The 27,053-nt window shown below is 38.7% G+C and overlaps 1 protein-coding gene across 8 annotated transcripts in view; it reads left to right on the top strand.

Annotated features, from left to right (window-relative positions):
• The window catches only part of tiam1a (TIAM Rac1 associated GEF 1a), a 303,246-nt gene that overhangs the window by 88,390 nt on the left and 187,803 nt on the right, over positions 1–27,053 (top strand). For 3 of the 8 annotated variants that reach the window (XM_041211698.1, XM_041211692.1, XM_041211697.1), the window contains 3 exons: positions 14,214–14,390; positions 18,291–18,462; positions 20,053–21,102. In XM_041211698.1, coding sequence (XP_041067632.1) covers positions 20,065–21,102 — 1,038 coding nt within the window. In that variant the 5' untranslated portion in view covers positions 14,214–14,390; positions 18,291–18,462; positions 20,053–20,064. Of the gene's footprint in view, positions 1–14,213; positions 14,391–18,290; positions 18,463–20,052; positions 21,103–27,053 lie in introns of those variants that run through there. The other 5 variants (XM_041211695.1, XM_041211693.1, XM_041211694.1 and 2 more) reach the window with 3 other exon arrangements.

Below are 27,053 nucleotides of genomic sequence, written 5' to 3'. Positions count from 1 at the left end.
TGGACAATATTACATTATTTTTGCCATAATAGTGATCATTAAATGATAATCATTACATTCACAGTACTTGCAGGATTATAGATCAAGGTATTACTGTATAAAAGTAGGTTTCTTTGCACCTACATGATGATTTTGGGAAAAAAAGCACTTTAAGTGTTTAAATTTTTAAAATTTTGCGTTGGCTATTCCACACAACTAAAATTGTGCACTGGTGAATGCATTCACAAATTTCTGTATTAGTTTTAAACAGTTTAATAACTTTGATAAAATAACATACATTCACAGACTTTTACAGCATTGTGACTGTGATGCTATGAAATTTCACAGAATCACAGAACTCTTACAGTGCATAAGGAGGCCATTCAGCCTGTAGTATCTGCACTGGCTCTCTGAATAAGCAATTAACCTAGTGCCATTCACCTTTCCTTTCCCCATATCCCTGCACATTCTTCCTTTTCAGATAACCGTTTAATCCCCCTTTGAATGCCTCGATTGAACCTACCTCCACCAAACTCTTAGGCAGTGCGTTCTAGACCTTAACCACTCGCTGCATGAAAACATTTTTCCTCATGTTGCTATTGCTTCTTTTGCCAGTTAATTTATAAAATCTGTACCCGTTCGTTCTCGATCCTTTCACTGATGGGAACATTTTGTCCCCATCTTCTTTGTCCTGACCCATCATGATTTTGAAAACCTCTATCAAATTCCGTCTCAGCCTTTTCTTTAAGGGAAACAGTCTCAACCTCTCTATTCTATCTTTGTAACTGGTTCGAGGGATGAGGAACTTCATTCTCATGAATCTTTTCTGCACTCTCCAGTGCTGCCTTATCTTTCCTAAAGTGTGGCACCCAGAACTGGCTGCAGTACTCCAGTTGAGGCTGAAACAGTGCCTTATATAAATTCAACATAACCTCCTTACTCTTGTACTCTACATTCCTATTAATATAGCCTCTGATACTGTTATGCTTTATTAAAGATGCTCTCAACCTGTCAAGCCACCTTCAGTGACTTATGTACATATACACCCTCTGCTTCTGCACCCTTTTGGATTTGTACCCTTCATTTTATATTGTCTCTCCATGTTCTTCCTTTTCCTTGCTAAAGCAATCCACATCTTAGACCCGCTTTTGTTCTCCCCACATTTCTGTGCTTCAAATATATATCTGTTTTCCCTTAAAAGCTGAAATGGCCTCAACCTCACTACTTCATGTTGTAAAGCATTCAATTCCACAACAACTCTCTGGATAAAGACATTTCTTCTAACTCTCCTAGTGGTGATTTTAAATTGATGATCCTTGTCACGGAGTCCTGAACCAGAAGAAAACTAATTTCTCTGGTTACCTTTATCAAAGCCCTTCATAATTTAAAAAAATCATGAATTTCTTGGCCTTCCTTGCTTTAATGGATAGTATCCCAGCATCTGTTATTTCTTCTCATTCTTATAGTTTACTGCACCCATCATCATTCTATTCAATCTGTGCAATATGCAAGGGTTAATAGCACACTTAATGTACACATGTGCACCAGTGCACAAAAAATAGCCCTCAATAGAATTTAAGCCCTTGTGAGATTTGATTTTTGTTGAGGCAGAAAATTGAAAGATTAAGTAAGTTCATCCATGTGATTAAAAAGCAACTTAACCAAACTCTGGATGGACATTTTTACATGAAAAGAGTGAAACTAAAATCTAGACATCATTTGTTTGTGGACGAGCAAGAAGACCTTTTACTCCAGGAACAGATAATCTACATGAAAACTGAAATGTTATTTTAAGGGAGGACTTCAAGCAACTGAATAGAAACTGAGATGCTTAATTAATTTGGAGTTCACATTAACAGACAAAATGCATAACTGGCTCATGACCAAATCTGGTACGGAAGCCATAGGAGGCAGAGCATACATCTGGATTGATAATGGTAAGCGACCCAAATAACATGCACGGAATGATGGTTGTCACCTTTGAATGTTAGTTCAACCAGAATATTCTGTATCATCTTAGAGTTACTATGCTGTTTTGGTTATATAATTCACCATTTTTTTTGTTGACTAGCCTTGGAACTGTTTCAATTTCACCCTTGGCTATTTCAAAACTGTTCATGAAGTACTTGTACTGCCCAATTTTTCTTCCTGTGTGCAACAGTTTACACATCATTGTTAAGCCTACTTAAATAATTTATCTAATCTATTTCATGAGGCTGGGCTGCCTCTTCAGGTTCAAATGTCTTATCTAGTTTGCTATAATTTGTGAATTTGACCTGTTTGCATTGAACTTTTAATATGAATTCGAAATAGGTGAAATCAAACACCATTCCTGAAAGAATTCCACTGCCCTTACATGAGTGCTTCAATTTAATTCTGGGTGAAGTCATTAGAGAATGCTGACAAGGTGTATTTCATGTCTTTGCTAGTAAATATTTGAGAAAATAAACATAATTTGTGTTTTTTGGCTCTGTTAGCATCCTCTGTTCTCTGTCTTCCACAATGCTGAGCAAGTTTCTCATTGTTCATGTATAGTGTTTTCAGCTGTGCTTACTTCCAGATTCCTCTTTGTCCTTTTAACATGTTTCTAAACGTTGTCCTATTATGAACATATGAAAAGTTGGACAGAAAAAAGACCCCTGGTGCATCAAATCTGTCCCAATCATGTTGCAGTTTAGCATTATAAATACTGATACTCTCTTTACGTAGCTGCCATGTAACCTCCTAGGAGAGTCAAAAAAAGATTGTAGGCCAGTTTGTAGATGAAATCATTTTGGGAAAATTCCTCTGTGACCACTTAAAAGTGATCAAAAATAAGTTCCAGGAGCCAACAATGACCACAAAATACATTACTTAACATCCCATGTGCTTTTTGTAGGAAGCAGTATTAGCCTCCTCCAGGAACATATCCAGCTGCCTTTTGATTGTTTGCAGCAAATCTACATCCGCTGAACAAGTTGGCTACTTAATCCAAAGGCCAATAATCTTCTGGGGAAAGAAAATGTTCCTGACATCATATCTAGTCTATGGTTATGCAGCTGCCTAATACCCTGATTGCTCTTTCTATAGTCTCTCAGCACTAGTTATGGATCTTTAGTTACTTGTGCACCATAACACCCAAGCCTCTACTTTTGAAAAGGCCATAATACAGAGATGCAGATGGTAAACTCACACTTGGTGTTTACGTGACCATCATGCAGCACACTGCATTTATCAATATTGAATATCATCTCCCATAGGTGAACCCATTCCCCCATTACATCTAGATTAGATTGCTTTTAGGTCCTCTCCTTGAGAGTTGTGACATCAGCATAGATCTTGGTGTTATTTGCAAACTTGTGGACATTACCTCCAATACCTACATCCAGATCATTAATTAATAAAATGAAAAATGATAATTATGCTATAGTTGCCAGCATCCAAGTGTGTAGCAACTTCTATTTCTATCAATCTAATCATTCTACCATCTAATCCAGAGCTACTTACAAGTAAACAGTGATTTGTAAACAAGGATATTGGAACACTGGCTCAAACTTGCAGTCATGAAATTTATGAAGTATGTTAGGATGTTCACCATCACAGAGTGATCAGTGTGCTGAGTAGACTTTGTATTGAGTAGCACCAACAAAAATTCTTGAATTGTTAAAGAAACAGTTGAATGTTATGATGGACACCACAGGTTACTTAGAAAATAAACTAGAATGGGTCAAAATGGCCTTCCACATCCACATTTGTTTAGTGATATCACTATAACACTCAAGATTGATAGAAACCTTGTTATGTTTGGTATCTAATTTTCTGCTCTTTTTCCATAAGGCCATACATTATTACAACTCCCACTATATTTCTTCAGTGACAATTGTACCATAAGAATAACTGGAATCGGAAATATAAAAATGCATGTTTGGGCACTACAGGACTCATGATTATGGTTCATCATTGGTATAGAGAAAAGCTGCTCTGGCTCGTACTTTTGCTACATGTGAGTGCTTGATGAAGACCATTGGTATCAAAAATTGACATGATCTATTATTCATTGATCTCTTGCTTTGACTACAAATGAGTAAGATCATTGAATCTTCCGTTGTGTTATAAATGGTGACTTGAAAGATATTTAGTTTTATAATATGATAACTTAGTGCAAACAGGACAGATTTTAGCCTGGCTGTTGGGTAAGTCTTGTAACACTTAGCAGTTCACTCTTCAGCAATAAATCGCACTCATTTTGGCACCATAGAGCCTAAGATGATCCCAGGTTCAGTTCTCGGCTTCCTTCATGGACAAGAAGAAAATGTCAAGACTCCAGCTTCCGATCACTGTGCAGTGGTCACTGCTGAAAAGCGTGCATTAGCTGAGAATAGGACTAGATTGAGTGTGATATTCTCCATAGTTGGGTGGAATTTTACGCCAGCGGGATTTTATGGTCCCACCGAAGTCAATGGAGTTTAGAATGGCTCGCTGCATTTTATGGCCCTTTCCCCGCCATGATGGTACTATAAAATCCTGGTCATTGTCTCAGTTCACACATGAAAGCTACTTACCTGGGCAAAATACTAGCGGCCGGATGGTGCCCGTGGAACTTTTCCTTAACAGGTAGTCAGTGCATTCAGAGGTGGAAGGTGAGGAGCTGAGAAAAATAAATCTACAATTCAAATATTTCAATTCTGTCTTTGTTATGACTCTGTAATCTGTATGATATGGTGAACCCCATCCCCAAAAATTGGCCCCCAGTTCAGTCAAGGTTGTATCTTGTTGCCTCTATGAAGTAGTGTTTTAGAAAGCAGCATCAAGGGAAGGTGCTGTCTTGACTTGTTCACAAAGCACTGACTGGGGAGAGAAGCATCCGAACCTGGCAAAGGACTCCCATTTTGAGTTCTGCAAAGCTATCATACTATAACTGCTCCTGGCTTCCAGTTACTTGCCCAGATCCCCCCCTCATTCTTCTGTTTTCACTAACTGTTCTACCATCTTATGCAAACTGAGGCTGAACCAAACTGTTTACAACTTTGCTGCACCTCACCACCACATCCCTCAACTCCTCCACTGTTCCTAAATTACCAGACTGCTTGCCCTGATATCTAGTACTGGATGAGTGGAAACTTCCTCAAATTAAAAGGTTGGGAAGGCCAAAGCCATAGTCTTTGGCCCCCATTAAAAATTCCATTCTGTATTTACCCATTCCATCCCTTTTGATGGCAACTGTCTAAGGCTGAACCAAACTGTTTGCATCCTTGGTATTATATTTGACCCCAAGATGAGCTTCTGACCACATATCTACATCACTAAGATCGCCGAGATCCACCTTTATCACATTGCTCAAATTTGTCCCTGCCTCAGCCCATCTGCTACTGAAACCTTCATATGTGCCTTTGTTACCTCTAGACTTGACTATTGTAATGCAGCCCTGGCTGGCCTCCCACATTCTACCCCCCTGACCCCCAGTAAACCTAGTCATCCAAAACCCTGCTGTCTATGTCCTTATTTGCACCAAGCCCAGCACACCTATTATTTGTATGCTTGCTAACCTATATTACTTCCTAGTCCATGTCAGGGCTAGCAATGTCTTGACTTTAAAACTCAACCTTGTTTTCAAGTCTATCTATGGCCCCAATCTTCCCAATTTCTATAATCATCTCCAGCCCCACAGCCCCTTGAGCTATTAGCACTATCCACCACTGATGCACAGTAGCAGCAGTGTGTACCATCTACAAGATGCACTGCAGGAACTCACCAAGGCTCCTTCGACAGCACCTTCCAAACCCACAACAGCTACCATTGAGAGAGACAAGGGCAGCAGACACCACCACTTGGAAGTTCCCCTCCAAGTCAGTCACCATCCTGACCTGGAAATATGTCTCAGTTCATTCACTGTCACTGGGTCAAAATCCTGGAACTCCCTGACAGCACTGTGGGTGCACATACACCACACGGACTGCAGCAGTTCAAGAAGGCAGCTCATCATCACCTTCTCAAGGGCAACTAGGGATGGGCAATAAATGCTGGCCTAGCCAGTGAAGCCCACGTCCTGTGAACAAATAAAAAAACCTCTCTAATCCTGATTTCTCGAGTAGCCCTGATTTTAATTGCTTCATCATTGATGGCCGTACCCCCAGTTGCCAAGGGCCTAAGCTCTGAAACTCCTCCCTAAATCTCTATGCTTCATTACCTCTCTTTCCTCCTTTAAGAAGCACCTGCTAACCTACCTTTTAGTCATGTGCCCTAATGTGTCCTTATGTGAGTTGGTTACACATTTTGTTCCATAATGCTCCTGTGAAAAACTTTGGGGGCGTTTTGTTACATTAAGGGCATATGTTGTTGTAAGCTGCTCTGATATTACCTGAATTGTGTATGTGCAGAAATCCATGTCACTATAGTAATGGTATTGGTCAGTATTTCTTCATACATCAAACTTTGCAGCTTATTGCTGCTCCTGGCAGAGTTGTTCCATCTTCTTCTTACAATACAAAGAAGCAAGATTCCCTAACTTTAGTTGATCCCTGCTTTATGATGGGTAGTGCAACTTGATTTAGCTACTTTCAACTCTGCTCATCTATTTTTCATATTTCTGTGTAGTAATACATAGATTTTAAAATATTTCAAATGAACTTGTGCTATATAAGTGTTATATTTTTCCAAGAATGTAAAAATGAAAATAAATGTAAATATTTCAATATGTCTAATAACATGTATTGCAAGCCTCACAATGTATGCAAATTACAGCCTCTGATATAACCCTTTTGTGTACAAAAAGTTTACTGTTTACGTAAATCTTATATTAAAAAAAAATCAATAGCTTTACAAAGATCCTCTGTATAATTTGTATATGAGATTATCTCATTTTTTTAAGGTCCTCAGAATGAAAATAGAAAACAGAAGTATGGAAACATTGGGATCAATAGAGGGGAAATTTTTTTAAAAAACAAAATCATTCATTGGATGTTTGTTCTGTGCTATTTTGAAATTGTAGCACTGTTGCAGTCCAATTCCCAGTGCCTGTTATGGATTCTCTTAAAATATTATAGATGGTGTCTGAAGTTGACTTAGGTGGAATCAGGGCTGGAGATGTTTGTTCATTCAATTGGACTGTAGCTGGGTTGTTTAGGAATGAGTAGAAGATATAATGGGCAAATTTTTGAGCATTTTTTTTGTCCAGAGCTGTTGAATAGTTTATTTATTATCATAAATATTTTTAGGGGTATATACTGGGCCAGGTGACAATCCCAGATGGATGCTCTAAGTGGTTAAGATTTTTTTTGGTACTTAAATTGACTCTGTGGAAGTTGTTCATTGGTAAGACTAAATCTGAATTATGCTGTGAGTGTCAATAGATTTCAATGCCAATCAACATGCTTCATTTAACATGTAATTTGTTATTTTATTTCAAAACAATTGAGATTTTGAATATTGCTGAATAGAGAGATATGTTGCCAAAGTTTTTTGTCTTGCACTCATCAGGACAAATGCAGAAATAAATGCCAAATTTCAAACAATCACAACAGGTTATGCTACAGGAGAATTGGTTGTTAAGTCAACTCTGATTGACAGAGGCATTGCCATAGAGAAAGCAACAGGGAACTATAGGTTCCCCAGGTTCCCAGATAATTCAAAAAAGGCGTAATGCTTAAACATATTTCTTTTGTTTGTATGTTGTTTCTAGCAAGTGTAAGTGAATCATGTTACAAGCTTGACTGATCATCTTAAATTGGTTGTTAGTGTAGCTGTTAGCACACTCGGGATTGTTTAATAAGTACTGCAGTACTGCCCAATCACGGAATTGCATCTAATAGTAGATATTTTGTTTTGCTAGAAGTGACGTACATTCATACACATGGACCCATTCTCTACAAACTAAAGGGATATGTTCTAGCCTTGCTCCTTTTTTTGAAGTATCCAGGAGCTTGGGAGTCTATAGTCCTCCGTTTCTTTCTCCATGGCAGCAGCTCAGCCAATCAGAGTTGACTTGCCAACCAATCAGCACCCTTTTCTCCTGCAGTATAAACTGTTGCGATCATTGGAAATTTGGGATTCTTGTGTTTGCCCTGATGAGCGCAAGAGGAAAAGCTGTAGCAACATGTTTCTTTTCAGCAATATTCAAACTCCCGATTGTTTTGAAATAAAATAACATCGCAAGTCACCATTTATTCAGTGAAACATGTCGATTGGCACTGATATCTACTGACACTCACAATATAGTTCCGGTTTAGTCTTAGCAATGTACAATTGCCACAGAGTCAATTAAATCACTCAAAAAAAATTGTCATCCACTTAGAGCACCCATCTAGGATTATCACCTAGCTCAGTATATACCAGTTAAAGTATTTATGATATTGCATAAACTATTCAACAGCCCTGAAAATAAAACCTTGCACACAACTTGTGAATTATACCTTCTACTCATTCCATAAACAGCCCCAGCTACAGCTCAATTGAATGGATAAACAAACGTTTCGGCAGCATGCCTTTCTTTTCAGCAAATTCAAGTTTTGCACTACCAGGGAATTGAGATTTCTTTGTAATCCAGTGAAATTTCGTTTGCGATGGTATAACACTTTCTCAAGTGTTATGACCACGGCAGGTATAAAACTTATTTCATCATTAAAACATATACTGATTCTGTACAGTAGCTTTTTTCCTATTGTTTCAGACGGTAGGCGGTTTAATTTAAACAGCCCTGATTTTTCCCCTCACCGCCCATTTGTAAACGGAAAGATGTTTTGATATTTATTTCCCCTTTTATAAGCGATGGCATATTTCCCATCCCCTCAGTTTTGGTGTGATCCAATTTCTATTAATAATCCCACAGCAAACTTGAGATAAGGTAAATTCAGAAGGCTAGGTTATTTGCACACATTCAAATGCGAGAGGAGGGTGGCAACATAGCCTCTTTTTCATTCAAACAATAAAACGGGATTAGAGAAGTAAAGATTTACAGGTCAAAGACCACAGAATAAAGAATTATTGTTTCATGTGAGCTTAGAGCCACGAATCAAAGTCCAAAAGTGTATTCCTTCACAGAGATCAGCAGGTTGAAAACTGATGCTGGATAGTTCATTTTTCCCGGGGCGCCCACTTCCACGATGAGATAGGCAGGGAGAAATGAATTAGTCTTGTAGGCGATGGTATAGAAGTTCCAATAGGAACAGTGTAGATGGGGGCCAGACATTCAAACCTGGATAGAGCCCTTTTTTTTGAGCTGCTGCTTGTAGATGGAGGATGGCAGACTGCCTTATAGCCCAGCAAGACAGTACAAGTGATGCTCCTGGTGTGTTGTCGGGTGGGGGGGGGGGTGCGGTGGTTTAATGAATGTCACATGACTCCCACCTCTCCACTTTGGTTTTGACAAAGGGTGTATATTTATCTGTCTGGGCTCCTGAGATTGTTTATGTTCCAACCATTAAGAATTTGAAAGGTGGTTGCAGGGTCCTTTGTCCTAGCAGACTAGTAGATTCTGGTAGCCAGGCCTGGCTTATGAAATATAGATGGCCTTTGTATAATTTCCTTTGAATATGGCCTCTGCAGCCCACAGCATCATTAGCATCCCTTCAGAGATAACAAAATGTCAGCTCCTCTGAGCTGTTCCTTTTGTTTCAAAGTCACAGCCAGGCATGGCTTCAGTCATTTTAAAGTCTTTGTATAGCTAGCCATGAGGATATCTATATATTTTATAGAAAGTTAGAGTGTGAGGTCCTAGTCCCCGACACTATTTCTAAAAATGTGAAACAAAGTCAGTGCTTGCCGCAAATTACCAACTGTGTCTTGGTATAACATGGGACTTTTAAAAAAAAATTATTTTGCACATTTGTGCTCCAAGGTGAAGGATATTTATACTATTTGGTAGAGTATGGTTAAATGCATAAGTAAGAAAAGTGCACCATATGTTATTTCTATTAACTTTTCTTCAGATTTCACAGAGGCGACGCATTCTAATTACTACAATTATTGCACCTGTGGAAGCTGATTTGAATACCATCGAAGTGTAAAACATTCCACATTCATACCACATAGAGCATTATTAACATTCACACTACCTCAGTTTGCCTTGAAGCCAAGCCACAAAGAAATCCATTGCACTATTAAACCCATTATTGAACCTAAAATATCTTTAACAGGTCTTGTGTCCTACAGGTCTTCATGATATGTTTGCTTTATGAAATCATAAAATTTTATAGCACAGAAGGAGACCATTTTGTCAATCATTTATCGGCTGTCTCTGAAGGGGCTAAGAACTTGGCTTCATTTTCCTGCCCTTTCCTAATTTTTTAAAAAATGTTTCTTATTCAAATATTTTTTGATTTCCCTTTTAAAGGAATTTAAGCATTATGTTCCCACCATTGTATCTTGTAGGGTATTCCATGTTCTAACAATTTGTAGTTTAGATGCACAATATAATTTTGCTTGTGAGTTATTAAGTCAGCCTACTTCTGGAATAATTTCTAAAATATTTAAAACTGGGCAAAGTCTGTTTTCAAGTGGCTGAAGCTATGTCCGCCTTTGACCCTCAAACAATAGGAGCTAACATGGCAGTATTGTAGAAACTTGAACTGACACTAACAGCCTCTGTGGGCTGCAGAGCCCAAACTCAAAGAGAACTATACAAAGGCCATCTGCATTTCATAAGCCAGGCCTGGCCAACAGGATCCTACCCCTCTTCTAGGACAAAGGACCCTGCAACCCTCCTTTCAAGTCTTAATGGTTGAAACATTTAACCATCTTGGGAACCCAGATAGGGTTACACACCATGTGACACTGTGAAGAGGTGGGGGTCATGTATCATGCAATCCTCTAGCTTGTGTAACCAATAACAAAAAATTTGCTGTACAAAAAAAATCCTCAATCTGCTATTTTTCCACCTATGAGCAGCAGCACAGAAAAGGGCCTGTGCCCAGATTCTACACCTGGTCTCACCCACATTGTTTCTACTGGAACTCTTGAATAGACTGATTCATCTATGTGTGCCTGTCTCCTCATGTGAAGTCAACTCTACTGGAAAAGTGAATTATACTTTAACGGCTTATAGCCTGTCAATTTCCGTGACGGAATACCTCATTGGACTTTGATTCTGGACTCTGGACACATGCGTAAAAATAATTCTTTTCTCTGTTGTCTTTGTCCTGCAAATCTTTCTTTCACTATCCCTCATTTTTATAGTATGAGTGAAAAGGAGGCATGTTGCTACCCTCTTCCCATGTTTGAGTGTGCAAATAAACTAAAACTTTGAGTTCATCTGCCTTGAGTGTGCTGTGGGGTTATTAATAGAAATTGCATCACACCTAAACTGAGGGGTTGGGACATACATCACCACTTATAAAGAGAGAAACAAATCAAACACCTTTCGGTTTACAGATGGGTGGTGAGAGGAGAAATCAGAGCTGTTTAAATTAACCCCCCTCCTGTCTCTAGCAATATTGTACGGTGTGCGCATGTGTGCGCATATGTGTGTGATCTTCCTGTGCTTCTAACAATGTTGTTATTGCCTTCTTGCAAGTATATACCAATGTAGTTATGCATCTTGTCGGTCAGTGATTCATCAAAGCTACCTGTTTCACCATGATGCCTACTCAGTGTCTTCTACATGATTTCTTTTGATTGCATGGCTGTGAATGTAGATGTCTCAAGTACCATATGAAACACAAAGTAAAATTCTGCTTGAAACTTACTTTGTCTTGGAATCAGGAAAAACTGGGTGGTGCAGATTAGTCTTCCTTAATGGATGCAAACATTTCAACTTGACAGCGTTGGCCTTGGTATGGCCTCAGAGGGCATTATTTGTCCCGAATAAATTAGTTGTCAGGTAGACAGTATGCTGTACTTTTATTTAGTAAAAAAGCCCAAGTTCCTATAATTGGACTTTGTTTAGTTAGGACAGTACAGAACAAAATCATAAATGTAAATTAAAGGGATAATGGCAGCATGGATACAGAAGGGAGAGAAAGCAAAGAATAGTGGTGAATGGTTGTTTTTCAGATCAGAGGGAGGTAAACAGAAGTATTCTCCAGGGGTTAGTTTTAGGGCTACTGTTCTTTTTATTATCTATTCATGACCTGGACTTTGGTATACAGGGTATAATTTTGAAGTTTGCAGATGATACGAAACTTGGAAAGCTAATAAACGATGAGGTGAATAATAACGCACCTCAGGAGGACTTAGACTGGTGAAAGGGGTAGACACACGGCAGATATAACTTATGCAAAGAGGTGTGAAGATGCATTTTGGTAGGCAGAATGAAGAGAGGCAAGATGAACTAAATAGGACAATTTAAAAGGCATGCAGAGAGACCTAGTATATGCAGATACATTTTTGAAGAGAGCAGAACAAGTTAGAAGGCTATTAAAAATACATGGAATTCTTGGCTTTATTAATGGAGGAATAAAGTATTAAAAAAAACCATGAAAGTTATAGTGAATCTTTATCAAACACTAGATTAGCCTATGCTGAAGTTCAGTTGTGTTCACTTCTGCCCACCACACTTTAGGAAGTTAAGGCCTTGGAGAAGATGCAGAGGAGATCTACTAGAATGGTATCAAGGACTTCAGCTGTGTGGAGAGACTGGAGAAGCTAAGGGGTGCTCTCCTTAGAGCAAAGAAGTTTAAGAGGAGGTTTGATGGAGACGTTCAAAATTCTGAATGTTTTTGATAGTAGAATAAATAAAGAGAAACTGTTTCCAGCGTTAGAAGAGCTGGTAACCAGTGGGTACAGGTTTATGATAAGTAAACAAACCAGAGATGATTATGAGTAAGTATTTTTTCACATGGTATGTTGATGTAATCTAAAATGCATTGCTGAAAGAGTGATGCAAGCAGATCCAATAGTAAAATTCAAAAGAGAAGGGGATAAATACTTGAAGGGGAAAAGACTTACAGGATAATGGTGAAAGAGCAGGGAAGTTGGATTCATTGGATAACTCTCATCTCATCAGCATGAGAATGATGGACTAAATGGTCTTATCCTGTGCCGTATCATTCTATGATTCTATGAACAAGGCTGAAGTCATCCATTGAGGAAGCAAAACTTATAATCCTGTGTTTCTGTCAATCATCAGGCATTTAAAAATAACTAAAAGATTTTTAGATAGTCATTTTAATTGTTTTATAAATTTAAAGAGTAATAACCTAGAATAATGACGTGAAAAGGCTACTTTAAGAATTAAAGATTTTAGTAGCAGTAGTTAAGAGCAAAAGTAGAGTAACAGCACTCAATGCCTGATTATTTTTAATAATAGATTTGTGTGTCAGCACAGTGGGATTAAAACAAAGTTGGTGACAATGTAACTGAAATGTAGTAACTATTTTACAAATGTTGATAAAATTTAATGTACAATACTTTGTCAGTGAATTTAGACAGTTCTAGGTACAATGAAGGGTTAATATGTGGAAAGAGCTCTGTTTAGGAGATTTGTGCTTCTTGGCTGCTCAACGTGCAAGATTTGTACTATGATTCGGTGAACTGCACAGATAGCTATATACTTAAAAGGCATGAGTGTAGTGCACATTAATGATGTAACACCTTTTGAAGGTGTCAAACTTGAAAGTGTGTCCAAGATGTTGCACCTGAAAATTATCCATAGAAGAAAAATGAGTGCTTGGTTGAAATAAGCATTTATTGATATGAATGAGATATATAATTGACCAAATGTAAGTGTAACACAAGCAGCCTGTAAGGATATATGAAGAACAGGGAAGCAACAGAAAAATGATCAGTCAAATCACTCACTTTTTCTCTCTCAAAGCTATCAACCCTGAACTAGAAAGTTGTAGACCAGTCAAATCATTCAAATAAGCTGCAGTTTTGATTTTATGGCAAGTGGAAAGTGTACTGTTGTAAGTGACATTCATAACATTAGAAACCCATAGAGAACTAAACAATTCAAAGTAAAATGGTTACTTTTGCTGAATTGTCTGTAAATTTGATAAATTCCTGTCAGAGGTTGAGTCCTGAGGCTGGAGTGCTTACATGGTTTTGAGTATTATTTACTTGTCTATCTGTTCTATGTATCCCACTCTGAGCTTACTCAACTTTTGGATTTGACCTGCTCCGAGTCCTTCCCACCTTGAGTTCTTTTCTGTTATGCTGTTACTCTGTTTGACTGCGCTTCACTTACCAACTGCAGCTGCAAGGCTGTGGCTGAACAATAGAGCACATAAATGAAATAAATTCCTGCTTGCTCGCTCACCTGCATACTCAGGCTGGAGTGTTTTTCATCTGAATGGTTCTAAGCCTTCTTGCTTGCCTCCCAGCACAGATTCTTGGGTTACCTGCTAACTTGCCCTATAGGCATAGGAAATGGAGGGGAAGACAAATATATGCAAGTAGGAGGTACACACAAATGAAGAGGAGAAACAAGTGAAGGAGGAGAAGATAAGAAACTGACCCCTTGAACTAAGACATATCAACATGTTATCAACAGTTGGAGTGTAAGAGATTGAGTTTGTTTGATCTGGAAGGCCTAAAGTATTTGAATATTGCTGAATATGATCATTTTTGATATTTTCTGGCAAGGATAGTTGTGGTGACCAAGGGCAGGTTTAGAATAACAAAATATGTTGCTTCTGAGTTTTCAGAATTTTGCTTCAATAAAATTAGATACTCCCATACTTGGGCCCCTTCCAAGAGATAAATGGCTTCATTTTTTTTTGTTTTCTCGCCTCTGGCAAGTTCTGCATCAAAAACTATCTTCCCATTCAAATGAATTGTGCCTTATCCACTTACTAATGCTTCTATATCTCACCATAGCTGGCAACTCCATTGTGCTCTTGGTCAGTGCCTATTTTCCCAAAACTGGCTACTTTAGATTAGGGTCTGTATCCCCTTTTACTGATTCCAGCTCTATTAGATCTGCTGGATACTTTCACATCCCATTTCCCCTTTCACTATTCACAGCGTAGTTCTTTCATAATACTATGCAATAACAGTATACCTGCATACATACTTTTATACCTCAGCTGCACCCTATACCCAAGCCTCCTTGACTGCTCTGTTTTACATTGCCAATCCCACTCCAGTGCCCTCAGCCACTTCTCTGGCTGCCCATCTGACACCTGCCTCCCAGTTCTTTAGACCCTTATTTTGTTGAGGAGACTTTATTTTTTCCCCGATTAAAGCAGAATGTTGCTTTTACTCTAGTTATTCAAAATAATGCAAACCTATTGTAATTTTCAAGAAAGAGCACAGTAGGTTATGCTAAAATGAGAAGGAGTAGTCTTCAAAATCAGTCTGTTGATGTATAGCGACACCAATTAATCAATATAAAATTTACACTGGACAGAGGCATAAGAATTAGTTGGTGAATTCTGAAGGTTAACTTGAGGTTACTAACTTCCAATGTCTATTGTGCCTACTTGCAAATGCAAACATTGGGAGCAATTGGTATTCACAGGAATTACTCCTGAAAGCCATTAAAAAAAAATATTGTGTGGGGTCTAGGAGAAGATTTATCACTTCTTTCACCTCTGGGATTTGGCATTGAAACCAGCCCAGATTAATAAGGTAAAAGTTGCATCTCACTTCAGACTGTAAGGGCTGTATATGAATTGCATTTGTCAATTTCTACCCAGTTCCTTCTGGCCCTACTCTTAAGTAAATCACAACTGCACCCCACATTTTTAACTGACAATTTGAGAAGAGGAATTTTTTTTCCTGTTTGTCATTGGGTCATGAAAATGTTTTCTTTTTTGTATTGTTTTGGACTGTGTAATTGAAAATGGTTACTTAGAGAATTGAGACCTGATAATCTCAGTATCTACTATGACTGCTTTGATTACCTTATTAGATGAAGTGAGGTCTTCCACAAAAGCAGTGAGATTTCATTGTTAAATTGCATAATAATAATGAAAGTGAACAACCAGATGACCTGATTGAGTTTTGATTAAATCTGCAATGTTACATATGAATGAAGAGAAGTAGGTGTGTTTAAATTACAGCCTGGCTTTGTGGCACCTGCTTTTGTGCATATTGTAGAGCTGTGAGAAATATAAGTCTTCTCTTTAGTTTTAAACTCATTAGTCTTTAATTTTTTCATAGTCTGTGGTGACCAAAGTGGATAAGGACATAGACCAGAAAAAAAACTTGAGAATCTTCCATACAGTGTAAGGATTGAGCCAAATTTGGCTGGGTTTTGAGAGACCATGTTATTTATTGATTGGTTTTGATATGTTGTAGCATGCATAAAAAATTCCCTTGTGTATAGATGAGCATTGTCGCAGAGAGTCTCCAACTTCCATAACATGTAAAGCTTTTGGATGAGTGTAAAAACACTCGTTTGTTTTTCCCCAGAAGAGTGGATCTCTTCTCTTAGAGTTAAATTTATTTTCTCGGGAAATGCGATGGCTATGATGGCATTGCAGTTTTTAGGTCAGATTAAACATTCCTCCACAATTTTTGGATGTTTGATTATTTAGTTAAGCTGAAACTATTTTTGTGTTTCTTTTTTCATGTTTCTGTTTTATGATTATTGGTTGTAGTTGCTTTGCTATTAGTCTTAAAACCCTAGCATTTTAACCACTTTTGTATCTCCTTGCCTCAGCCTCCCTAAGCAGCTCTCACTTTGATTACTCTTTCCAGCATGATGCTTTGGGGCTGCACAGCTGATGTATCATAGCACCATCACATACCTTGCAGCTCCTGCTGTCAGATTCCCCAAGTAGGACCGTTTAAGAAGACTATTCTCTGTATGTTTTGACTATTCTTAGGTTGCAGCAATTGATTTGGCAGAACCACTGAGATCAACACTATGGAGGATACCAGCTGGATTGCTGGAGATGAGCCTTTAGAATTCACCTGTATAGGTAGGAGGAGAAATTTGATAATTCATTCAGGATACCCTTACAATTCTGTGACTGGAGGCTATGGGCAGCTGCAACAGGAAGCTCTATGATGGTGGATCAGCTGTTGTGCCAGCTGAACTTGCCAAGAATTGCCTCTGGCCTCTCCTTTTGGGTGAAGCGATTGTACTATTTTGTGCAATTTTTTATTTCCAAAATAAAAGTAATTTTCCTGTGTTAATCAAATCCTAAGATTTTTCCAGTTTTACCCACAACTGCCTTATGAATTTCAGGTAACATCCCTATGAATCAGATCACTTTCAAACATTGCAAAGGATGATTACAAGCTCAGCGCTGGGCGCGAATCAGCCAAATTAAATGCATTCGAAGGTTGCAATGTATTTACTGAGAACAATAAAAATGCAGAATACGATAGAAAGAAAGAAATAGAAAGGGGGGGACATTGAGGCACTTGGTTGAATTTAAACAAGTACTCTGAATACTGTTTCTCTCCCCCCTTCTTCCCCTGACACTGCATTTCTGTTGCTTGATATGTCTGTTGAATCATGCAATTATTCTGCATCTAAAATATCAAAGGCCTTATATATTGGTGTGGAATGCTTCTAATAATTTCTGATGAAGAATTGAAACATTGTACACAGTTTGTAAATTGGAATAAAAAAGGCACAAAGATTTTTAGTTTTAGTTTCAAGTATATCTGATTGCTCTCAACTTGGATTTACTGAACTTTTGCTGACACCAGTTGGGGCTGAATATCATGAAAGCTAAATGCAGAGAGCCCCACCCTCCCAATAAAAAGACCATAGCAGAGGACTAGAAGTACAGATGGGAGGTGTCAAGCAAGAAGATTAGTGCCATAGGTAAATGACATTCTGCTGCAGACTGGTACAGGATGTTGTCTTAACGTAGCTTAAAGTCGAAACTGCTGATCTTCATTAAGTTATCATCTTTGACATTGGCTCGCAATCTATGGATCTGTTGTTCAGTAATCCTGCCCCCTCTACATCAGAGGCCCTGTCGGAATAAAAAATGTTTAGAATATGTCATTCCTTCCTTCAGATAAAATTACTTTTAAACTCCCGTTTGGAATGGAAGGTGCCGAATAAAGAAACTAGTATCTGTCTTATACAGCCATCTTCATTCTTTGGTATACGTACAGTACACACCATGATCTATTCAACCGCCCCCTCAAACCCAGCTGAGTCAGTTTTCCTTGGGACATTCTGACTGTGGTGTTTAGCTTCAAGTTAAAACAATCTAGTGTTGCTGCACCAGCCCTGGGGCTTTATATGTCATGGAAGTAGAAGACCAATTGCAAAACTGTCCATTTGACATTGTGACTTATTTGCTGTATGTTAAACTGTATGGTTTCTAAGCATTCAATTCAAATTGACTTAACTGCTGTAGTGTGTAGAGGATAGATTGCTTTTGAAGAGAGATAACCCTGCAAAGTCAGTATGCTCAATTACGTTTGTTACTGTATATTCAATATAGTACATTGTGATTGTTAATTATTTTTAAATTTATTTCTAGGCCCCTTCGTTAATTTCACTAACTGAAATCAAATTCTGAAGAAGCTGGAGTAATAAGGATTGAGCGATACAGCATTGCTAGTAACTTGTTTGCTATGATGTCAATACCTGCCATGTACTCCACCTGAACACAGCAGGTGGAGTTTTGTTTGATCTTAACGTCAACCTGCAAGGTATGGTATTTAGTCTTGGCATTTTATATTTCTCTCTATTAACAGTTCCAAGTTTTGAGGTTAGAAGTATTGATGAGAATTTGAATGTCTTGTGCATATTCTTTCAAAGGGCAAAAAGGGAAGATCCATAAAATGTTGCAAATTCAAAAGCCAAAAGTTGGCAAAAATCAGTCACAGAAATAGTTTGCCTATTTGTGTTTTAATCTGTAATTTGGCAACAATAAGTCTTGAATGGAATCATGCACTGAAATAACCTTAAAATATTGTTAAGTTCACAGTGGATAACACTTCTCATATGTATTAAACATACTTTGGCATTTTTTTAAAAGCAATATTTTCAAGTGAAACAATCGTGAAATTCTCAATATAAATATCAAATCATAGTAGAAATAATCATTATTTAGCAATATATTAATAGAAATATAATTAACAGTGAACAGTAAGCACAATTGTCTATGTTAATTCATTCTGATCAATCTAATTTTTCTGTGATGAAATTTTCTACTTGAGCTGTTAACTTTCTAATATTGTTGTACTGTTAACAGTGGAAAAATAATATAACTGTTCTTGAAAAGTAACTTGGGGCTTAAAATCTTTTTTTTAAGCAAATGCCTTGAACACCAAACCAACCAAGTGATCTTCAGTTGGACATGGTTTCCTTTGTTAGTGGGCATTCAAAAAGGCATCCTTTGTTTTGTATCACTATAAGCATGTAGTACTGAGGTATCTATTTTTAACAAAGTGAGTGCTTTCTTTGAAACAGAAACAAAATATGTGGATTCTGGAAATCTGAAGCAAAAACAGAAAACTCAGCAAGTTAGGCACAGCATCTATGCCAAGAAGCAAAGTTAATACCCAGGGATTTCCTGCAACAGTGATATGGGTGACGGATGCCTTGTTAGACCATAACATATACTAAGAATCTGATTTGATGAACCACAATGAGGCTAGTAGCTCTTAAGGTGGTGCCAAAACTCAACTGTACTTTTACTCACTGATTTTCTCATTCTGGGACCTAGTTCTATCCTAAACTTAGTCACATAGAAGAAGAAAGATTATACTAAAAGTTTTTCTGTGTTGAGAATGCCACAGCAGCTACTGAAAGTAAACTAGACTGGTACTCAGTCTTTACAGAAAATTATATTGCCTAATCCTTAATGTGTGATCGAATACGGTTGTTGGTCCTCTGATAGAGAAAGAGACATTGAACAGAATTTTCAAACAATGACAGTTTTCAACTACTGCTGCTTGGCCTTTTAGTCAATTCCTTTTCTAAGAATCTGTATTGTATAGGAATCCATTTGAACCCAATTATATTGCTCCGAATGCACTCTATAACTTGGATTCAGCAACAATAAACAATTCAATTTTACATTATCTTGATTGCCTGTAACTTCATATAACTCCTAAACGACATTTGAAAATCAAACCCCTGCTTGATCCAAGTTTAAGCCATTTGTTACTTTCTTCTGAAAGTTTTTGATCTAAGAAAGTTTGTGTCAAATATTATTAGGTTTTTAGTTTCTCATTATAGTTCTCTAATAAAACTTTATCTTAAATCCTGAAGACCTATTCTTGTTGTTTCCTTAGACATACCAAAACATGGGAAATTCAGAGAGCCAGAACGATAGTGAACGAGCATTTTCTGGCGATGAGCGTGCGGGTCTGACACGCAAACATATGTCTCGATCACTTCGCATTCCAACTAAAAGCTCAAGAAGAGCCAGGCCTGCCTCTGCAGTCAGGATTACGCACAGAAATTCTGAAACTAGCACTAAATCTAGCAGCACTCCCAGCATTCCACAATCACTGGCAAGGGATGGCCTGGACATTGGTAATCCTGGAAACCTTAATAATGCTTTGACTGAAGACTTTACTCATCCCTCTTGGGTAGGTAGAATGGGTAAAAATGTAAGGCCTGTGTCTTATCATACAGGTTCTTCAGTTTCCAATGCCAGACGGAGGAGTGCTATGCAGCCACTACACTCTAGGGATGAACTTGATATTTGTTTGGACAAACGTATTGTTCAGGGTATAGAGAATTTTGATGAAATAAGGTTGGACTCCACTTGCCAAGCAAATGTTGGAGACCTGCATCTAGTTACTGGAAATGGAACAACTGTTTTAGAAAGCACAAATATTAAAAAAAAACGATCCAAATCTGCTGACATGTGGCGACAAGATAGTATGGAATTCTCCTTATCAGACCTAAGTCAGGATCGGTTAACCAGCACAGAAGATCTGTTGGATAATAATGATGACAAGGAATATGAGGAAAATAGGTTAATAAATAGTAATTCCATGGACTTGGAACAATTGCATGGAAGCCAACGAGCTAACTCTCTAAATGAATTATGTGGCCAGAAACTAACTGGTGCCAACATGAACAAGGCACGGCGAAATAGATTTATGACATACTATCGGAATTTAAGGGCCCATTCACATGGTACAATGCAGCCAGAAAATACAAATGCTGTGGCGTGGCCTGTTGGGGGAGATGCAAGTGTATCTTCATATGCTGCCTCAACACTTCCCTGCAGGAAGTCCCATTGTCTTTCTGAAGGAGCCTCTAAAGGACGATTAAGCCACATTAATGATGAGAACAGAACTACGCATGTCAGAAGATCCAAAACAACCCAGGTAATGCATTGGATAAAGGTAATGTTAGCTTTTATTCAGTGGTTAAATAGTACAGTAAGTGGTAAAGGTTAATTGTAGACATTTGTAGGATAATGGGTTTTATGTCAAACAGTCAACAGTATTCTGAAAATGAGGGGTTGTCATTCTATTTTTGCCTTATTTAGCTGTGGCCAGAAAGATCTTCAAATAGCTTTTTTTAAACAAGCAATTAAGTTAATTAACATTTACCAGTATGATTGCAGCTGCAGGAACAGCCTTATGTACATTCTTGCAAACTGCAAATCCTTACCTCTGGCTAGTTAATTATAGTACCATGCTGATGGACAACCTGAAATGGGTTTGTAGAATACCTGTGACCTAGAACTATATTTGGTACTTAGACTGCTGTCATGTTTATATAATATGAAGCTGATTTCGTGTCAAGATAATCTAATCCCAACAACTTTTCAGTATACCGCCGGTAGTTTTAAAGAAAGAAAAATCAAAAGGTACATGTGCTCTGTTTGTGAGCTGTAAATGTTAAAGCTCCTAATTGTCATATGTTTAAAAACCCCACAACTCCATTGTTGCTAAACAATAGTTCAAGAAAAAGGTACACGTGGTTTCCAGCGTTTAAGCAATCATCACTCCAGCTGAGGAAATCTTGCCACTTCCAACTTCCTGGATTCGGCTATGTATTATCCATTCTTTCTTATCTTGTGGGAAGAATTTCCATATATCAGTCCTACAATTGCATGAGTACAATCCAGTGTCCCATTTCTTAATGTCATAGTTTAATTATGTTTCTGATTTCCTGTCCTTTCCTGATTCCATTTACTATTGTGTATAATTCTGAGATCATTTCTTACTTTTTAAGAATTCTTTTATGGGATGTGGGTGTCACTGGCTTGGCTAGCATTTATTGCCCATCCTGAATTACCTTGAGAATGTGGCGGTGAGCTGCATTCTTGAAGCTCTGCAGTCCATGTGATGCAGGTGCACCCACTGTGCTGTTAGGGAGGGAGTTCCAGGGTTTCGACCCAGTGACAGTGAAGGAATGGAGATATAGATCCTCGTCAGAATGATGAATCACTAGGAAGGGAACTTGCAGGTGGTGGTCACCCCATGTATTTGCTACCCTTACCCTTCTAGATGGTAGAGGACATGGGTTTGGAAGGTGCTGTTGAAGGATCCTTGGTGAATTGCTGCAATCATCTTATATGTGTTACACACTGCTACCGCTATGCATTGGTGGTGGAGGGAGTGAATATTTAAAATGGTAGATGGGGTGCCAATCAAGTGGGCTGGTGTGTCCTGGATAGTGTTGAGCTTCTTGAGTGTTGTTGGAGCTGCACTATCCAGGCAAGTGGAGATTATTCTGATGTGTGGCTTATACATGGTGGGCAGGCTTTGGGGAGTCAGGAGATGAGTTGCTCGTTGCAGAATTTCCAGCCTTTGGCCTGCTCTTGTAGCCACAGTATTTATATGGCTGGACCAGTTCAGTTTCTCCTTTTTGATACTGAATAGCTCATGTTAAAATAGTTAACATACAGTAAAGACACCTTTATGTAACCTTTATGTTTATGTAACCCTGGTATGCAGAATCAGTGTGAGTTATTTAGAATGTACTTTGTGTTCTAATATGTCTTTAAAGGATATCAGCATGACATCACCAGATGGGAAATGTCAAGTCATACAGTCTTAGTTTCACTTTTGCTTTTACTTTGTGGACATTCTGCCAATATCCTTTTGACCCTCCTCCTTCTGTAGTACCTGGGATGAGTTGCTGTAGCTGTTTTGCCGTGCTTTTCTGAAACTCTGCCCACAAAGATAAGTTGTGGTGGGAACATACCACTGAGTAATGACGTCTTTGTATTTTTATTCAAGTTATTGTTCAGCAACTCCCGAAGCCCTAATGAATGATTGGTGCCTCGTGTCTTGTACAGAAAAAAAACAAAGGTTTATGATTAAAGTAACATAACATTGTGATCAGGGTAAGACAAGTTGTAGCAAGATTAATTACAGGTATGACATGGTGAACAGCATTCGATCGTGCTACATGGCATGAGAAGACCCTCAACATTTTGATCAAACCACAGCTAAGCCGCAGTGTCTGAGATTTTTCAAATGCAGGGCTGGCAGACAGAATTGTTGAGTTGATGATCGCATCCATGCCCATGGAAGCATTCCAGAAAGATCTGCCACACAAACCCTATAACTGTACGTTATCAAAGAGATGCTTAAGGATGGGCATAAATACAAAGCGATCCTTGCAGGTTGACAAAGCTTACAGGTCCTAAGTACAACCCCAATCATTAACACACTCACAAGGACACCCAAACCTAGAAAGAGATGTTGACTTCTGCATGCACCAAGAAAATGTCCAGGATTTCATCAATTCTGCAAGGCATGTGGCAGAAAGGACCATAGACAGTGACAGTACATAGAGCAAAGGCTGATTCAGCTACAAAGAGTCGTACACTGATCCAAATAGACTGTACACAGTGGGTACCTTCAAGCAATAAGAATGACCATCCAGTATCCTGTCGGAAACATGCAACTCAACATTTCTGTCTGCTAGCTCTGTATTTGAAAAATCACAGTACGCACCCTTTCCTCTGCATCTGAGGTGATTGACAAACCGGAAAATGATGATGATTCCCATGCACAACGAAACAAAGAGCGGTGAATGCATGTTTCACATTGTCAAGCTCGTGGGAAACATAGATGCTATCACACCACCCAAACTGTTCGCCAAGATTCAGATTATCTATCCTAAGAAAGTTGGTAATATTTGTTATTGGCCAAGATTGACATAGGGCCAAGTGCTAACCTACTCTCTCTGCATATATCTACCTAAATGGAAGGTCGTGGCAAAACCTGCTGGTGTGAACCTTTCAATATGCCACGGCTTGCAACTTCCACGTGCAGGATTCATGGTCCTGCAGTGCAAGTGCAATCAATCCTTCTGGGTGTCACAGATGTTCTGCATTGTGGAAACTAAAGGCCCAGCGATTGCAGGTCCATTGGCATGTCTTGGCCTCACACTAGTAACTATCCATGGAATTAGCCAGACATCACAAGGCAGATCAATCTCTGAAACACCACCTATCACCTCCGTTCACGACCTAACATTGAAATATCCAGAATGTTTCATCAAAATTGGCAGGTTCAAGGGAGCACCAACATTACACTTGCAGGAGAGTGCAAGTTCGTCAGTTGGTCAACCACGTAAGTGCAGCATCCACATACAAGACAAACTGAAGGTTGAATGAAACAAAATGGAGAAAGAAATACATCTCGCGGAGAAGCCGCAAGAACTTTCTACATTCCATGCCCCATTTGGACAGTATTGTTTTCAACAGCTTCCTTTTGGGCTCTCTGTTAACCAGGATCTATTTCAAGTTCACATGGACTGCATTACATGTAACGTGCAGGATGTATCTATCGCAGGTGATGTAGCTGTTGCGGGAAGAACAAAGCAAGAACATGACCATAATCTGCACTAATCGATGCGAGTGGCAAATAATGAAGGATTGGTATTCAACAATCTGAAATGCGATTCTGTTTTTTTCTGGTGCTTGCATATGTCCCGATCCAATAAAATACAGGATATTAAAGCCATGCCTACTCCTCAAGATAAGGATGATCTTCGAGGATGTCCAGGTCTCTTGAATTTCTTGTCCCCATACATTCCCAATTTTGCTCAAAAACCTTCTTGTTAAGGGAATTGTTGAGAGAGGATGTGTCTTTCCTGTGGTATGAAGACCGCTAATACCTCTTTGAAGCACTGAAACAGTCATTATCAATTTTACAATACTAGGGAGATGACTACCCTGGGGATAGATGACTCTCAAAGATCCGGGAGCATGCATGCTACAAAAAGGCAAACCAGTTACACTTGCTTCAAAATCTTTGTTGGTAAAGCAATCGATCTACTCCAACATTGAGTGGGAAATTTTAGCTTTAGTGTTTGGGATCATGCGTTTTCATATCTATCTCTTTGGCCACTGAAGATGATTTGGCAAAAACCATTGCCCAGTGCACTGCCAAGATTACAGCGTCTGTTGATTAAAAATTCAAGGTTATGTCTGTGGAATTAGGTACAAGCCAGATAACTTGATGGTCGTATCAGATACACTAAGCAGATTACCTACCCCAGCAAAAACAGAAGGTATATCCTTGGATCTACAAGTTGACTTCATTGATGTCGAACTTGAAGATGTTCTCCAAATTAATCTGGTACATTTTGCGCAACGCAAATGCCAGCAGCTATGGGAAGAAACGGTGAAAGATTCTACACTAGAGACACTATGGAAAACCCCTGGAAGGAGGGCCTGATTCAGTTCACTATGCCCACGAACACAAGACCATTTTGGCCTTGTTGAGACAAGCTAGGCAATGCCCAGGGAATGATTTTTAATGGCAGGCAGGTCATTATACCAGAATCTTTGCAATCTGATATTCTTCAACTTCATCACTCACACATGGACATAGATTGGATGAGAAGACTCACAAGAGATAGATCTGTTGGCCAAGTACAAATGATGACATTGAAGGCTTCATCAAGAAGTACGAGGCATGTTGAGATCAAATGCCAAGAAAGCACGAAGCACCACTAATGCCAAGAAAGCACATAGAAACATTGATTCCAGATGAAGTTCCTACCAGCCTTGGTCCAAAATCCCATCTGACCTCTTTTATGCTCATGGCGTTGACTTCATCATCATCGTCAACTACACTACCAACTACATCATAGTTTGACAATTGCACAAATTGTAAAGCACAACTGTCGCGTATATTCTAAAGTGCTATTTTCAGTTTGTTTGTTGTGCCTAGAGCGATCATTACAGATTATGATCTGCTATTTATTGGTAAGTCATTTCAGGATATGTGTGAGAAGTGGAATATCGATCACACTGCTCCTTCTTTTTGTTGCCCTGGATCGAATGGTCTAGCTGAATGAATGATTTGCATGGTGAAATCCCTAACTCGCAAATGTCGACGGCCCAAGCAAGGTCTACACATTGCAATGTTACATCTGAGAGCGACACCTTTAAGTGCAACTAGGCCATTGCTGGCAGAGCTCATGTTTGGCAGAACTAATGTTTGGCAAACCAATGCGTACCAATTTACCTTCTCTTACCCATTCTACTCTCTTGGAAACTAGACAGCAACTTTTAAAACTTCAAGGGAAAGTGACCAACGTGCACAACAGAAATGCAGGTACAGATTTGCCAAGTTTACAGTTGTGATAACAAGTTTGCATTCGGGATCCCACAGAAGGTACATTGGAACCAGCTGAGGTGACAAGGGTTTAAGAACCAAGGTCCAGTGAAGTCACTACACACAAATGTGCAATGATGAGGAATAACCAAGGACAAATATGATCCATTCCAGCTCCTCAACCACCATAAGAGTCTGATTGCAGTCCCAAATGCAGCCAGGAACAACATCCAAGAACAATGATCCCACTGATCACTGTGAGCAGTTAAAGAAACTTCCAGACAAGGTTACCATTACAAGATCTGGGCGTGGCAGTAGATTACCTTGATGCTTTAGAGAATCATAGAATCATCAGTTCAATGTACACATGTAATGGTAATTGAACATGAACATGTATTGCAAATGGTTGTACTTTCTTTGTAAAGGGGGGGAACGTATCTTTAAAAATAAAGGAGGATGTTGTAATATGCTTTTAAGGGATAGCAGCATGACATCTCTTAGAAGGGAAATAAATGTGTCATGTGATCCAGTCTTCGTTTCACTTTTGCTTTGAGCAGAGTACACACATGGCTCTGATGCCTTCAAATTTTAATACCTATCTATAACTGTTCTCATGTGTTTAATCTTAATAAATTAACCTACAATGTGTTTACCCAATCCCTAATGAGCGATTGGTGCCTTGTCTCTTGTACAATAAATAATTATAATAATACAACACTCTTTATTCTGTTTGATAATTCAGACCT

Source organism: Carcharodon carcharias, chromosome 18 (genome assembly GCF_017639515.1).
Source record: "Carcharodon carcharias isolate sCarCar2 chromosome 18, sCarCar2.pri, whole genome shotgun sequence".
Lineage (NCBI taxonomy): Eukaryota > Metazoa > Chordata > Chondrichthyes > Lamniformes > Lamnidae > Carcharodon > Carcharodon carcharias.
This window is presented reverse-complemented; position numbering and strand designations above follow the sequence as displayed.